The sequence below is a fragment of the Phacochoerus africanus genome, chromosome 8, assembly GCF_016906955.1.
Source record: "Phacochoerus africanus isolate WHEZ1 chromosome 8, ROS_Pafr_v1, whole genome shotgun sequence".
NCBI classification, from domain to species: domain Eukaryota; kingdom Metazoa; phylum Chordata; class Mammalia; order Artiodactyla; family Suidae; genus Phacochoerus; species Phacochoerus africanus.
Window position 1 is genome coordinate 17,232,693 of NC_062551.1, and position 16,845 is coordinate 17,249,537.

The following is a 16,845-nucleotide window of genomic DNA, read 5'->3' on the forward strand; positions in this document are numbered from 1 at the left end:
AAGTAGATCTTTTCAAAATGTGTGGCAACTGGCAGAACAGCTCATTGAAAAATACTACTACTAAGCCCTTCACAACATAATTTCAGGAAGTACACTAATAATGTTAAGGTTGGAAGTCATCTGTCCTATACAATTTTATCTTACATAAGATACAGAAAGGTTTTTAATCATACACACATACAAAAACAGGCAACATGTGACAACTAAAAATGTTTAAATCTAGAATTAATTTTTATCTATGTAGCCAAGTGTGCCACTGTCAAAGCGGTATGATAAAACTTAAAACTGTGATATATAGTTACTGGAATTACAACATTCATATCAATTAAGCAAAGAGTGAAATGCAAGAATGCCAATATTAGATAATCAAAAGCCAGTGCCAAAGATCTATTTTTAAATTGAAAACATGTACCAAAACATTAAAATCATTTGAAAAAACTAAATTCATCCACATTTTTCATTGCTGTCAAAGCTGGAGAATAGTTATTAATATTAGCCATCAATGTGATCTACATAATGCCACACAGAAAAAATTTTCCCAACTACCACATGTTAAAGCACCTAGAGCAATTAGAAGATACCAGTTCCATTTTCCAGTTTGTATCCCTGTCAAATGCAGTAGCTGAAATTGAAAAATTCAGTCACTTTAAACTGCATTCCAATTTAAACAAAAATTTATCAATTTTGTATCATGCATTAATGCAATGTTTTCTTAGTAAATGAATATTTAAAAAGATTTATAAAAACTACAAAATCTAGATGCTAATGTCAGTGACAGTTTAGGAGCTGATTTGTAGCCACTTTGGGTTTAAATAACAAGTTTTTTCCTTATTTTTTGAAAAATTCTACAGAACTCATTTTAGAAAAAATAGAAAAGGTATTATGTGTAACATTCCTCCATCTGTTCCAACTATTGGCAAAGATCAAACTAAGTTTTTGTGTGTGTACGAGCCTTTCTCATTTTCAGAGAAATACAAGTATGCAGCATGCAGTATTTTCAGGGGAACACAAAGCATGCAGCATCAATGTTGTGGACTTGTATTTCTATAAAGCAGCTTTCTATCACTTTAATCTGAGTGTCAACTATGCACATGAGAATGCAGAACATAAACATCTCAGGGATCCTGTCCATGACAGATGGAAAATTAGGTGAAATGTAATCATGAATTCAAAAGCAAGTTATGTGGTATTTATGAATTTAATATGCAAGATATAAACTAGCATTGCTCTTTCAGGTATGTATAATTTTATCTTGCAAATTTTGTCAAAAAATCATGGTTATAAAATCCAACTGATTTCACTGTATGTAAATATCTGTTCTGAGACAAATATACCAAACTGTGATCTCACACCCTACGTAAGTTAAAATATTCTATATATTTTCCTTGGATACCTAACACACATTTTAAATATTTTACCTGCAGTTTCCTGGATATATGCACTAAATTAAAAAGTTCATTAGCACAATACTATAAAGGTGAAAACATAAACTCTGTCAGAAGACAGTAGTAAGCATTCTTTAATTCAAAAAAAAAAATCACTTTTTAAAGGCTACCTCAGTTCGACCCTAAATTACAAAGTTTCTACTCATTTTAAGAGTGTAACAAGTAAGATGATTTTTTAAACTATAAAACTCTTTATGATAGTATCATTGTTTCTCTAATGATGATAAAAATAGTGTGTAAAACCTTTTGCATAAGCATGTTACATTCTGGTTAGCAAGACATCACCTAAGTGCATTAATAATGCCAAGTGAAGTGGTGAAGTAGGGGATAAGACTATGGGCCCCTTGACAGCAAGGACAACATCCTTCTCATATTAGACCGTGCCTCCTGACACCTAACATACTATGACTTGTATATAGTAAAAATTCAATTTTTTAATTTAACTAATTTATGGGACGCCAGTATTTGATATGTATGTTGAGTTATATTAAGTTAAATTGGTAAATAAATGTACCAATGTGTTCATAATGGACACACATTAGGTTTTAAAAAAAAGATTTACTACTCAAAATGCTTGCAATGTATCTTACTATAATAGCATTATCTGGATACAGGGAAGGTTCAGGAGTAATAACTTAAGAGTTTAAAAGTAACTACTCATTATTTCTACAAAGAATGTGGTAATAACTTTCTTTCTTGAAACTATATTTAAGCCAAACCACCTCCTTGTGTATTAATCCATAAATGTACTAAAAACAACATTCTTAATATTCTCTATTAAAAAGTAAATGCATGAAATAATAGCATGAACATTTTAGATTTCTAAACACTAGGTTGTCATTTCCAAGTATTCCCAGAAACGCACAAAAGAACATTCCTAGAAATACTTTAAATCTTCTCAAAGTATTTAAAAAAAACTTTTAGTCACTGTTACTAAATATCAAGAAATAGCTTAACTAATTCTATAGAATTAAAATGCTGATGTAATCCCAGTCTCTTCTATAGATTATCTTTTACTTATGATTCTTATATACAAAACATGTAAACTACCCCTCCCCACCTTTTTCGGTTTTGAATCTCCATTTTTATATGTTAGGAATGCAGAGACTATGTTTAGCCAGTTGCTTATTAAAGTTAAAAAACTCCAACAAAAAAAAGGTTTTAATAATTGTTTTATTTTCTCACCAAGCAGAGTCATAATGTATTCTATTTTATAACCTTATACTTTTGCTTTTTAAATCCCTTAACAATCCTTCATAAAGTTGAAAGTTTTTCTTCTTTTTTTTTTTTTTTGGTCTTGTTTTTTGTCTTTTTAGGGTCGCACCCACAGCATATGGAGGTTCCCAGGCTAGGGGTCCATCTGAGCTGTTGCTGCCAGCCTACGCCAGAGCCACAGCAATGCCAAATCCAAGCCACATCTGTGACCTACACCACAGCCCACAGCAACGCCGGATCCTTAACCCATTGAGAAAGGTCAGGGATCAAACCCAAAACCTCATGGCTCCTAGTCAGATTCGTTTCAGCTGCACCACGATGGGAACTGCAAGTTGAAAGTTTTCCTTAAATTTCTTCTTAAAATCATTTTGTTACCTATGTAACATCTGAATAAATTTTTATTGATTTTTTTCTTTTAGGAAAAAATTATCTTTGAACTTCAAAGAATTTTATTTTTCCATATCATTTTCTGTGACCACAGAGAGCACAGTAAACCAAAAGGGAAAAGTTACAGGCCTTTTTTTTTTTCTTTTTTGGCTTTTTAGGGCTGTACCAGAAGCATATGGATGTCCCCAGGCTAGGGGTTGAATCGGAGCTACAGCTGCTGGCCTACACCACAGCCAAAGCAATGCAGGATCCTTAATCCGCTGAACAGAGGCCAGGGATCAAACCCGCAACCTCATGGTTCCCAGTCGGATTCATTTCAGATGTGCCACGACGGAAACTCCATGACAGGCCATTTTTATAAATTGCTGACAGAAATTTATAATCTTAAAAGAATAATTTTAAGGAAAGCATTGCATCTATAGTGTTCTATATCTAAATTTAATAATTCTACTATTAGCAAGAGCCGATTACCAGTCCAAATGCCAGTAAGGGTGGTGAATGTAAATTGTATATCTGGCTTCTTTTAAGAATTGATGGAATCATTAAGGTTCATTATGAATATTCAAAGCAGTTGGGATAAAAAGAATAGCAAAAGATATCAACATGGTTATCCCAGAAATTGCAAGTACAGTTCACTTTTGAACAATACAGTGCTGACCTGTGCAGATCCACTTATTCTCAAATTGTTTTCAATAAATACACACTACAATACTATGCAATCTGTGGTTGATTGATTCTGTGGATGCAGAGCCGAGGATATAGAGGGCTGACTGTAAAGTAACAGATCGATTTGTGACTGTGCTATGGGACAGTACTGCTACCCACCTCCACCTCTGTTATTCATGGGTCAACTGTATCATTAATTTGATTGGAAGGATAAAGATAGTTTTAAATGGTATCACATATAGAAACTCATGTATGTTTTATATATTGCTTGCTTAAAGTATACTTTATTATTATTATTATTATTATTATTATTATTATTATTATTATTTGTCTTTTTTGCCATTTCTTGGGCCGCTCCCGCAGCATATGGAGGTTCCCAGGCTAGGGGTTGAATCGGAGCTGTAGCCACCGGCCTACGCCAGAGCCACTGCAACGCAGGGATCTGAGCCGCGTCTGCAACCTACACCACAGCTCACGGCAACGCTGGATCGTTAACCCACTGAGCAAGGGCAGGGACCGAACCCGCAACCTCATGGTTCCTAGTCGGATTCGTTAACCACTGCACCACTACGGGAACTCCTAAAGTATACTTTAAAATTAAGAACTATTAGTTCTAGATTCGTGAAGAAATTAAATTATCATATTTTAGTTCTTAAAATACCATAAAAAAGAGATGATAGTTTATATAGAACTAAACTTTTTATAGAAAGCTTTGAAATTAGAAACATTCTTTAAAGTCCTCAAAAGAAACAAATACCTTTCACTGATTTAAAAAATGACCAAAATGACATTTAACTAAATAAGTTTCCAAGACAAAAATGTGGTCCCTAGCATTTAAAAATGCACTCTCATTTTATTTTCAACATCAGGGCAAAATCAGTTGAGTTTCCTTTAAAAAGCAATAAAATTTTGCAAGTGTGCTAAGTGAACCAATAGTGGAACAAAGAAGGAGTAAACTACTGACTGTTCAGAAAAATAATAGTAATAATGAAGTTTATCTGGAAATGATTTCTGTTCTAAAACACTGTTCAATCTCAGCTATTCTCTTAAAGTATTTCATTTTTCTTACTGGTAACAGTAACTTTAAATCTAAACATCTTATTTGATAAAAGTCACCAGATACAAGGACATATTTTCAGATCAAAGAAGAAAGATATTGAGAGAAAAAAATTATAAGGTCAACATTCATGTTGCCAAGGGATTAAAAATCTAGAATACACAAAGTGGCTGCAAACCTGCTTTGTCAAAACCTTACATGCCAAACTTTGTTCTACTTTTCTTCTTCTTATAATATTAATGTAAAGTTTAAAACTTTACAGAAAGATTTAGTTTCAATCAGTATCAATCCACTATTTAGAGACAAAAAAAAAAAAAAAAAAGAAAGGAAGAAAGGAGGAAAGAAAGAAAGAAAAATAGACTTAAGAAGTCTGAAAACGAGACCGACCTATACCCTGGGTGAGATTGGATGGGTTAAGTGTCTCTGGCACTATTTGTCTTCACTATTGACAGACACTGTCACACAACCCACCACACGATGCCTGTCTCTGAATGGCGAAGCTAGAATGCAAGTTAAGTGTATTAATAGAAAAAACATCTAGCATCCCAGCATATAAAATAAGCAATCCAGATTACTTTACCAAAAAACAAAAAAACGAAACAAAAAAACAAAAAACAAAAATTGTAGGGTTGATTATTTAATTTACATGTTTAAAACAGTTTCAATTTCCCATCTGTACTTTTCCCACCCAACATAAGTCTACATGCTATAATAATCAATGTTTTAAAACAAATTTTTAAAAATTAAATTATTAACATCCAAATAAGTGCATGTGGGGAAATTTTTTACTCAAAAAAATTTGTTAACTCATATTCACCAATTAGTTTTCTTGTTTACTAATGCAATCTAATCCATAAGCCAGAATGTTCTCTCTAGGTGTTTTAGGCTGTGCCACTACCCAAAGTTCCTTAAAGAGTAGAAGAGGATATGTGCTGACCAATGCACTCAAGCAGTAAAAAATTCCTACATTTCAGCAGCAAAAGAGTATTTTAATTTTTCAGGCCAACTTCCATACAATTCCTCATTCTAACTCTCAAAAACGGTTACTATTTACACATTTAAATTAGATATGATACTGTGCATAAAATGTTTAATCCTAGAGACTCTACTTAAACATATAATTAACACTATTGCTGAAGTTGAAAGGTTACTGATTTATAGGAGACTATCTTTCTTTCCAAGTCCATCAAACTGCCAGTCAGAGTTCTAATAATTCACAACACTTATTCTCCCATTTTTAATCTGAATTCTCCTAAAATAAATGTATTTTGTACGAGTGCCGTTAGTAAATACATTCAAGAGTATTTATTAAAAAACGTTTCCTGGACTTCCCGCTTTGGTGCAATAGGATTGGCAGTGTCCTGGGAGCACTGGGAGGAAGGTTAAAACCCCCACCCCCACCCCGGCCCATACAGTGGTTAAGAATACGGCATTGTTGCAGGTGTGGCTTAGGTCAAAACCACGGCTCAAATCTGATCCCTGGCCTGGGAACTCCATATGCCACAGGGGAGCCAAAAAATAAAAAAGTTTCCTACACAGCACTGTAAATCAATTATATTTTAATAAAAAATGTTTCCTGAAAAATATAATGCTTACAAAATTTGTAAGCGTCCTGACACTTAGTGTTTTAAATACATATTTTGTGCTATTCAACCCAAAGTATATAAGCACAGCATAAAATATGTACTTTACATTTAAATCCTTTCCTACTGGAAGAGAAAGATGACTTCTGTCATCCAGCAATAAAGTACTGCAGGGAGCAACACTTGTGATATGGGGTGAAGAGAACAGAGCCTAGAAAGAATCCTCATCCTCAAATTACCAACGCAAAAGGGAATAATTACACAACCCAATGACTACAATTATTGTTATCAAAGACCCCAGGAAGAACAGGGTGTTTTGCTGTTGTTGTTTAAAGACAGCTATTACACTACCTGAAAGGTAATGTTATTTTAAGACAAAAAGAGAGATTACCACCTCATTAACTTAAGAATTGGAGAGAAATCAGTTTTCAGGGATGCTATTTGAAGTTTACTTCAATGCTTTATCATACAATGCATTTTAATGTAGTTTAAATAATAAAGGCATTCAGGGATTTCCAGTCAAATGTTTTAACATAAAGTTTTTTAGAGGTGACCAAAAAAGGGTAAAAATTGTATTTGTATTATTGAAATGTTCTAATTTAATTATTCAGGTTGTATAACTGGATATAGATTAGAATGCATATTACATCCAGTTTTTAATAAAATACACCGTCCAGGCAAAAAACAGAAGTCATAAACTGCTCTACTAGCAGTTTTGGTAACTGATCAATTTTATCATGTCGTTTTTTAAAAAGTGGGAAGAGAATTCTAAGAAAAACACAGTCAACTCTGCAGAATTATCTCTTTGGGAAATGTCTGTTCTCCCTGATTCATCATCCTCTATCTTTTGTTTTCTTTTTCCTTTTTTTGGCCACACCTGTGGCATGTGGAAGTTCCTGAGCCAGGAGCTGCCACAGAGATGATGCCAGATCCTTAACCTGCTGTGCCACAAGGGAACCCCCTATCAATACTTCTTTTATTTATAAGGGTCCTTAGAGTGTCAACATGAAAGAGTTAAATAGAAAGGAAATCCCATGGCCAATGTGTTGTCTGATATGCAAAACTACAAAATAAAGTAAAAAACAGACTGAGTGATAATGGAAAGAAAAGCAAAATACGGTTAAAAAACTTGTTTGTTTGTTTTTATAAAAATAAGATCTACTTTCCTTTTTTTTCCTTTTTGCTTTTCAGGGTCACACCCGTGCCATATGTAAGTTCCCAGGCTAGGGGCTGAATCAGAGCTGCAGCTACCAGCCTGTGTTATACATCACAGCTCACATCAACGCTGGACAGTTGCTCACTGAGAGAGGCCAGGGATCGAACCTGCATCCTCATGGATACTAGTCAGATTAGTTTCTGCTGTGCCACAACAGGAACTCAAGATCTATTTTCTAAAAACCTCACTAAGAAATGAAAGGAGAAATCCATGTGGGTGGGAGGTCAATGTTCACTGAAAGATCACTAATTATCAGGTAATATTAAGTATTTTACATATTTATCTTCAAAACACCTTTAAGAAAAAGTAGTTATTACTGTCTAACTATAGGGGTAATATTAGAAATTTACTGAACTTTCAGAAGATTCTGTCTATAAATCAGAAATGATATCACAGCAATCAGATTCAAATTAGGTCTTTATGATTCCAAAGCTCATGCTAATCTTACTATATTTCACATATGGGAGAAGAGAAATAATGTCATAGAAACAGGTGAAGTCTTTCGTTGCATCCTATCCTAATCCATTCCCCTCACTACTGCCCCAGCTGAAGTGTTTCTATTCAATCTAATTACTCTTTTTATACAACTAATTATTATAAGACAATTAGTTATGGCAATACTTTCTTGCTTATTATCTATCAATTTACTGGTACCATAAAAAATAAGCTCAGTTCTGTGCATTAATATCAATATAAAATTCTACAAGACACATAAAAAAGAAATTGTGGGTATGCAATATATATTTTTTTCCTATGAATGATTGAGAGTCTGTGGGCAGTTGTAAATTCCTATTCTATAGACTCAGGTAATATAAAATGTGCTTATTCTATCAGAAGATGAATAAATCTTAACATTTATAAAAATTGCTTAAAATTATTAAGAGGACAAAAAAGGTAAAGATTTAGGAAATAGGAGTTCCCATCATGGTGCTGCTGAAACCAATCTGACTAGGAACCATGAGGTAAGGGTTCAATCCCTGGCCTTGCTCAGTGGGTTAAGGATCCAGCGTTGCCATGAGCTGTGGTATAGGCCGCAGATACGGCTCGGATCTGGCATTGCTGTGGCTGTGGCATAGGCCAGCAGCTATAGATCTGATCAGACCCCTAGCCTGGGAACCTCCATATGCTGCGAGTGAAGCCCTAAAAAGCAAAAAAAAAAAAAAAAGATTTAGGAAATAAGTCAGTAACAGGCCATGTGTACTTTTGTCTGTGAAAATTTATAATATGGGTAGTTTCCTGAATTGGTAGGAAGTTCTTTATGAATTAATTATTATGACCCAAGTTTGCTGATGCTTTCTTTCATTCTAATAATGTAGTTGGTCGCATAAATCTATACATACATACACACAAATTTTCTTTCATGTATAAATGTATGTATTTGAATTTACTATGTAATTTTTTGTTTTTGGTCTTTTTTTTTGCTATTTCTTTGGGCCGCTCCCGCGGCATATGGAGGTTCCAGGCTAGGGGTCAAATCGGAGCTGTAGCCACCGGCCTACGCCAGAGCCACTGCAATGCGGGATCCGAGCCGCGTCTGCAACCTACACCACAGCTCACGGCAACGCCGGATCCTTAACCCACTGAGCAAGGCCAGGGATCGAACCCACAACCTCATGGTTCCTAGTCGGATTCGTTAACCACTGCGCCACGACGGGAACTCCTGAATCTACTATGTAATTTTAAAAGACAGAATAAAGAGTTGGGTTTTTTTGTCTTTTTGTTTTTTCTAGGGCCGCTTCTCGCAGCAAGCACATGGAGGTTCCCAGGCTAGGGGTCTAATTGGACCTGTAGCCGCTGGCCTATTCCAGAGCTACAGCAACGTTGGATCTGAGCCGCGTCTGTGACCTACACCACAGCTCACAGCAACGCCAGATCTTTAACCCAGAGCAAGGCCAGGGATCAAATCCTCAACCTCATGGTTCCTAGTTGAATTCGTTTCCACCGTGCCACGACAGGAACTCCTAGTTGCTGTGAATCACTTTTATAAAAAATTATATTCTTCTAGAAATCATATTCTCATTTTGTAGAGCCTGAAAACTGCAGAGATGAAGAAAGGGTATGGCTTTTTCAACTCAATATCCTGCACACTGCCTAGCCCAGGATCTTGTGTTTCCCTACCTGAAGTGACAGAACATAATGCTAAATTCCCTAAAGTACAATGGCAAGGACTGGGAAAGATGAAAGTATCTTATGTCTGGAAGGACGGAGATATAATGATATGTAAATTGTCTGGTACAATTCCTATCATATAGTAAGAACTCAAAGATGATAGCTTATAATCTCTTCAACTCAATTTTTTTTTCTTTTTTTTTTTTTGTCTTTTTGCCTTTTCTAGGGCTGCACCCGTGGCATATGGAGGTTCCCAGGCTAGGGGTCGAATTGGAGATGTAGCCCCAGGCTTATGCCAGAGCCATAGCAACTCAGGATCCCAACTGCGTCTGCGACCTACACCACAGCTCATGGCAACGCCAGATCCTTAACCCACTGAGCAAGGGCAGGGATCGAACCCGCAACCTCATGGTTCCTAGTCAGATTCGTTAACCACTGCGCCACGACGGGAACTCCGGAAATAATTTCTTAAAATGAAGATAAAAATTTACTGTTCACTTCTGTTAAAGACTTCTTTCTTTCTTTAATTTTTGCTTTTTAGGGCTGCACCCGCAGCATATGGAGGTTCCCAGGCTAGGAGTCAAATTGGAGCTATAGCTGCCAGCCTACGCCACACCCACAGCAATGCAGGATCTGAGCCATATCTGCAACCTACACCACTGAGCAAGGCCAGGGATTTAACCCACATGCTCATGGATAGGAGTCAGATTCGTTTCCATTGCGCCACAACGGTAACTCCCCAAAACTTCTTATTTTAAATAAATTTTAAAAATCTAAGTATAACACTATAAACAGATTTTAAAAAATACTTGATTGGTGTGTGAATTATATCTCAGTAAAGCTGTTATTTAAGAAAAGTACCTGCCATATCTCGACAAAAAAACCAAAATTCTAGTTTAACTATTTTTTTTTTTAGTTCTCCTTAATACTTACCTTTTAGTTCTTTATAAGCTATAAGATTCAAAAAGTAAACAAAAAGAACCCTTACACAATTTGCATTTCTTCTTGACCAACTCCTTATACTGCCAAAAAATACCATCAATTCATTTGGGTAACTTTTTTGTGTTAACATGCAGTGGCTTGATGTGCAATCTTAGCTCCCAGGTAAGAGACTGAACATGGGCTGTGGTGGTGAAAGCACAGAGTCATAACCCATTCTTTTTTTTTTTTGTCTTTTTGTCTTTTTTAGGGCCGAACCCACAGCACATGGAGATTCCCAGGCTAGGGGTTGAATCAGAGCTGTAGCCGCCGGCCTACGCCACAGTCACAACAACGTAGGATCCAAGTGGCAACTGTGACCTTCACCACAGCTCATGGAAACACCGGATCCTTAACCCACTGAGAGAAGCCAGAGATCGAACCCACGTCCTCATGGATGCTAGTCGGGTTCATTAACCACTGGGCCACAATGGGAACTCCATAACCCATTATCCTTAAGAAAGTCTGCACTTCTAAGACTTTTATTCATTCACATATTGAACCTCAAATTCTTAAGGACCTTTCCAGTGGGACAAAAACAGCTGTCTTTAAAAAGTGGGGAAGAGTACAAATTTCATACTGTTGATTGTGTTGAATTGTTAGAAACCCTCTTTCCCCTACTCCCAACCTGGGTCTTACTAGATAAAAAGATGTTATTAATGGGAGTTTGTAACACTGAATAGTGTAGGGGCAGAAAAGGGTTTAAGAGACATTCTTTTACTCAATATTCTGGATTGTGGATTAGCAGCATCATGTTTACTCATTCCGTCAGTAATATGTAAAGGGAAAAAAATCTAGATTGGTGAATTTGAGAAACACATTTTTAATAATTAAATAATTTTAAATGTATATGAATACCTATACACCCAGTCTCAACATTTTAAAATTTAAATTGATTTACAATTTATGAAACACAAACCTTTATGGCAGAACTAGAAGTCTGTTCCCACCAGGCCCTCATACCTGATAGCAGCCAATCCGGCTCCTTCAAAATTCTGAAGAATTAACTACATCAAGAGTCATCATTTTTATGCATTTCATATTTAAACAGCAAATGCTATAGATTAAAAAAAAAATCACAGAAGTCTAAATTAATGTGTTTTTCCCTAAATACCTAGTCTTTTGGCCAGGAAACATTGAGTAACTGGTAATATACTTCAAATCTCTCTTTGACATTTATGTCATTAAGGATATTAATATGTCAAATAAAAAAAGCAACTCTAATGATACACACTAACTGATCTTCCTACAATAATTATTCTGCAATTTAAACTGTCTTACCTATAACGTAATATGATGAAGACTCTATTCTACCAATAAGACATTAGAATTCTATAATAAGACTATGTTGGTTACTAAAAGTAACTTGTGAAAAAAATAAAATTACAAATAAGTTTAGATCATAGAAACATTCTGTGTATGAACATAAGAAATTGTCAAGGTTATCTCCCTACTCTCTTTGCTATCTTTACATTGTCAATAACTTCTCGATCCAATAAGAATTTACTACTTCAGAACTTCCTTTGATTAATTCTTATTTTCATGATATTTCAACACATAGATTTCATTCTAATTTATCTGGAGAGGATTATAGAAGGAGGGAGTGACGATCAACATTCTACTAGTGACTCAAATTTAAGAACTTTCAATATTTATATATAAAAACTTCTAAAATTGAGTCTGGTATTATTTAAAAGGAAGTGTTGTTCTTTTTCCAAACCTAGCTAAAATTTTTTCCAGCTTTTAAAAGGAACTGGATCTACTGTCAACAGATGTTAAAAAGCACAGAAGAAACAGACTTTTAGTTCCACATTGATTCAACATGTCTGTAAAAAAACAATCTCAAAAGATACAAAAGAAATCAGTTAGTCAATTTCTACCTGTGGATTTAAAGTGAAATATTTCATTGAAAAACTTTTTTATATTTTATTATTTGATACAATTTTCAAACTAGATTTAACATTTTAAATTCCAAGTAAAATTATTTAGGGACACTTTAGAACTCAGTGCATATAAAGTGAAACCAGGTCATCCTGACAATCTGATTACTAAAAAGTTCACAATTAAATCCACAGAATCTGTTAGAAAATGTCTGGCAACACATGAACAGTGAGCAGAACTGGTAAGTTTCTTGGTCATGTTTAGAGTTTTCCTGCCCTCAACCAGGAAGGCTGCATACTGCACTACACAGCTCAGGGGAAAGACTGGTACACAGGGTTAATGGTACACAGGTTAATACAAATGAGAAAAATACTCAAAGTCCTACTACAGCAATAATATCCTCATTTAAATCACAACTTTCCACTTCACCATCTTTTTGAAACAAAAATAATTTACTGAAAACAATGCTCTAATGAATTTTAAGTACCATTTTAAAAGATGAGAGGTATCATATTTGACAAGTAACCTCTAGTAGGATGGATAAAAATTCAGAGAATATATATAATTTTTATGCTCTTTTAAAAAACCAAACACAGTAGTTTATAAACCCAACTCAAAGAAGAATTACAGTTGGGCAATCTACTATTATTGAGAGCATTCTTACTAACTTAGCACTAATTACGATTTTTTATTAGCTTGTTTCTTAATATTTTAACTTAATCAAAATTTGAACCAATTTTATATAATTATAAAAGTGTATGATTTGAGAACTGAGTAAAAATAAACTTGATAAATTTCAAATATTACTTTTCATACTTTTTCACTGATATAAGAAAATTCCTTTATATAAATATTATATTTAAATCTTCCATTACTTTGAACTGAACTTAAAATAAGTCTAAAACCACATATTTTTTAAAAGTAGGCAAAAGGCTATAGTAATATGCTACAAATAGAAGACACTTGAGTGCTTGAGCCCTGTTTTAGATTATACAAAATAAAATGTTTCCCCCTTGAGCAAATTTTTTAAAATAATTGTTTTAAAAGTCTCAAATATAACTCTTTATCCATAGCTCAGTATTCAACCTTTTTTAGGTGCAGTTAACAAAGAGCTTTAAATCCATTCCCACAGTTCAAAGATAAGGTCCATTCTAGGAGATGGCACTAATGTGCCAAGGTGAAATTTTAAGAAATAATAATTGTATTAAGAACTTACACTGAAAATGTGTAATGTTAAACATATCTATTTTAAAACCTCCTATCACAAACCCTCAAATCACACTCTTTGAAATGAACTTTGTGAGCACTGTTCATGTTGGCCAGAGAATACTTTAGTTTTCTTTAAAAAGTAAAATGAAATGCATACCAGCAGCAACTACAGCTGGAGGAGGCGAGCCTGCCTCACCACCACTTGTCTGACTCATTGATGCTACAGATGTTTCTCTAGATGGAGGTAACTGTAACTCCTTTGGGAGAAGATCATAGACAGATTCTGTTGGGGGGAAGGGAAAACAATTCTTTTAAAAGAGAGTCAATAACCTAATATAAGAGCACAAAGTTAATGTCTTTTCACTTACAAGGAGAACTACATTAATCACACACATATAAAACTTCATATAATTACTGTTGTAAAAATTATTAGCAAATACTCTCTTTTATTATATAATTTTACTGAATCAAAGGATGAAGTTTCCATTCATTCTGACCCTGTTTTCTTCTTGGCTTTACCCCTCATATTTCTGACGGTCTACAGAAAAAATTATTAAAATTTTAAAACTAGACAGAAGAGATATCAAATATTCCAAGATGGTCCAGAATCTTCCTTTGTAAAAAGTAAGAGGATAACTTATCATCCTTTACATATAAGATGGCATGTACTACTGTATATCATCTTTAAATTGGCTTCTCCAAATAGACTATTATAGTCTATTCCTGCTCTTTTACTCAGCACCCTTATCAAATATTTTAATTTGCTGTCATAACACATTTTTCCCTCCTAAAGAGGCTAAAAAGAGGAATGTTATAGCTTAAGGAAATACTTCTTATTCTGAGATACCTCCAGCTCTAGAATGGCACAAGTATCCTTACTCTTAAATTAGAAAGCACAACTATCTATATTAGATTATGATTACTTTTGTATCCCAGATTAAAGAGTACTTTCTTTTTAATACACTTTATAATATTTTAATTGCCCATAAAGTCAGATTTAGATCTAATATTTTAAAAATTCTTTTATAGTTATTATTATATGGTTTTTGGACAGAAATAATTACTAAGATATTCTCCAAAGGTAGCAGAATCAATACTGGAAAAAACTTCAAAAGACCCATTAGAATCATATGATTATTTTCTAAAGAATCAAGGCACAGAGTTTAAGAGACTTGCCTAGTAATCCAAGAAATGTAACATTCCAATAATTAAAGACTATTAATTATTTGCACTAATAAGTGATTAAAAATAAAGGTAGTACTATAAGATAATATTATCCTTGGTAACAAATAATATTGTTAATTAAATGATTACTGAATTCATAAATACTTCGATCCTCCCAATTAATCATTAAAATATGTATGCTGAGTTTGACTCAGATAGGAATAAGAAAGATGTCATGAAGGAAAGTTAAAATTAAAGTTCTAGTATTAAATGATCTTTTTTCATAGTAAAGAATCAAATTTTTCTTTTGAAAAATTCTAATACCTAGTTAACTTGAAATTATCACCTTAAAAGCATTTGGCAAAATTTACATATATCTGAATATAACATGCCCTGACTAAAATTTTTCAACTTGTTAAAATGTTGCTAACAGCCTTAAGTAAATTAATTCCGTTTTTCAAGTGATATAGGAGGGAGAGAAGGGGGAACCTAATTAAAACAGAAATGCCGTATCATCAAATACTGATTTTAATACAATTATTTTTCCCATTCCATGTTGAAAACAAGAGATCCTTAAGAGAACATACTCAATACATTTTTTGGGGAGAAGGGGAATCCAAACAAAAAGGTAACTTGAAAATAAAAATTAGCTTAGATAAAAAGAGAGAGGATCTACCAAAATGCATTTATGTCAAGGGGGAAAAAAAAACCTTAACCTAGTAATAGCCTCGTCACTAATCATGTTTCACTGGTCAGGGCTATTTATCCACTTCTCCAACTATTAAATTAAATAAACAGAAACAAAACAAACAGTTGTATACTGAAGCACTACCTTGCCCAAAGAAGGATCTAAAGTTAAGTCTAATTAGAGGTGTAAAAACAATGTTAATAAAAATACAGACAGCAACATGGATAGATCTAGACATTATCATACTACATGAAATCAGAGAAAAACAAATATCATACGATACTGCTTATATGAGGAATCTAAAAAAATGATACAAATGAATTTACTTACAAAACAGAAATAGCTCATAGACATAGAAGACAAAGTTATGGTTACTAAAGGGGAAAGTAGGGAAAGAATAAGATTAAAATATACATATATAAAATACATAATCAACAAGGACTACTGCATAGTACAGGAACTATACTCAATATCTTGCAATAGCCTCTAATGGAAAAGAATTTTTTTTGTTTGTTTGTTTGTTTTTTTTTTTTGGTCTTTTAGGGCCACACCCAAGGAATATGGAGGATCCCAGGCTAGGGACTGAATTGGTGCTGTAGCTGCTGGCCTAGGCCAGAGCCACAGCAACTTGGGATCTGAGCTGAGTCTGCGACCTATACTATAACTCACAGCAATGCCAGATCCTTAACCCACTGAGCAAGGCCAGGGAGCAAACCCACGTCCTCATGGATGCTAGTCGGGTTCATTAACCGATGAGCCACGACGGGAACTCCAGAAAAGAATCTTAAAAAGAATATTATATATATAACTGAATCACTTTGCTGTATACCTGGAACTAACAAAACACTGTAAATAAAAAAATACACTGGAAAGCAATTACAGAAATTATTATATCTCAGCCCTCACCATATAGCCTACCCCCAAATCAAAGTAATAAGTCAAGTGAAAGGTGTAGGAAGCATGGAATCATTCCTTTACCAAAGGTATTTTCTGATTAACTGACTCAAGTGTTTGGGAATTAAAGAAGTCATTAGTTTTATCCCATCTACCCAAGAAAAACAGTAGTTAATACAGTCCTTACCATCACAGGCTCTGATTTCAGACAGCACTGGGTTGGCTCTGCTACTTTAAATAACTTCTCTAAGACTTAAATCCTCAATGAAACTCTTCTTTTACCCTATTATCTCGAATAGATCCCCTTGAAGATAAAACTGTATAACCTGACCACATACACTGGCCTTACTCTC

The 16,845-nt window shown here is 34.2% G+C and overlaps 1 protein-coding gene across 6 annotated transcripts in view; it reads right to left on the bottom strand.

The window, feature by feature from the left end:
* The window catches only part of NFAT5 (nuclear factor of activated T cells 5), a 120,456-nt gene that overhangs the window by 50,406 nt on the left and 53,205 nt on the right, over positions 1-16,845 (bottom strand). For 5 of the 6 annotated variants that reach the window (XM_047793807.1, XM_047793809.1, XM_047793810.1 and 2 more), the window contains one exon: positions 13,904-14,029. In XM_047793807.1, the coding sequence (XP_047649763.1) occupies positions 13,904-14,029 (126 nt within the window). Of the gene's footprint in view, positions 1-13,903; positions 14,030-16,845 lie in introns of those variants that run through there. The other variant, XM_047793811.1, reaches the window with a different exon arrangement.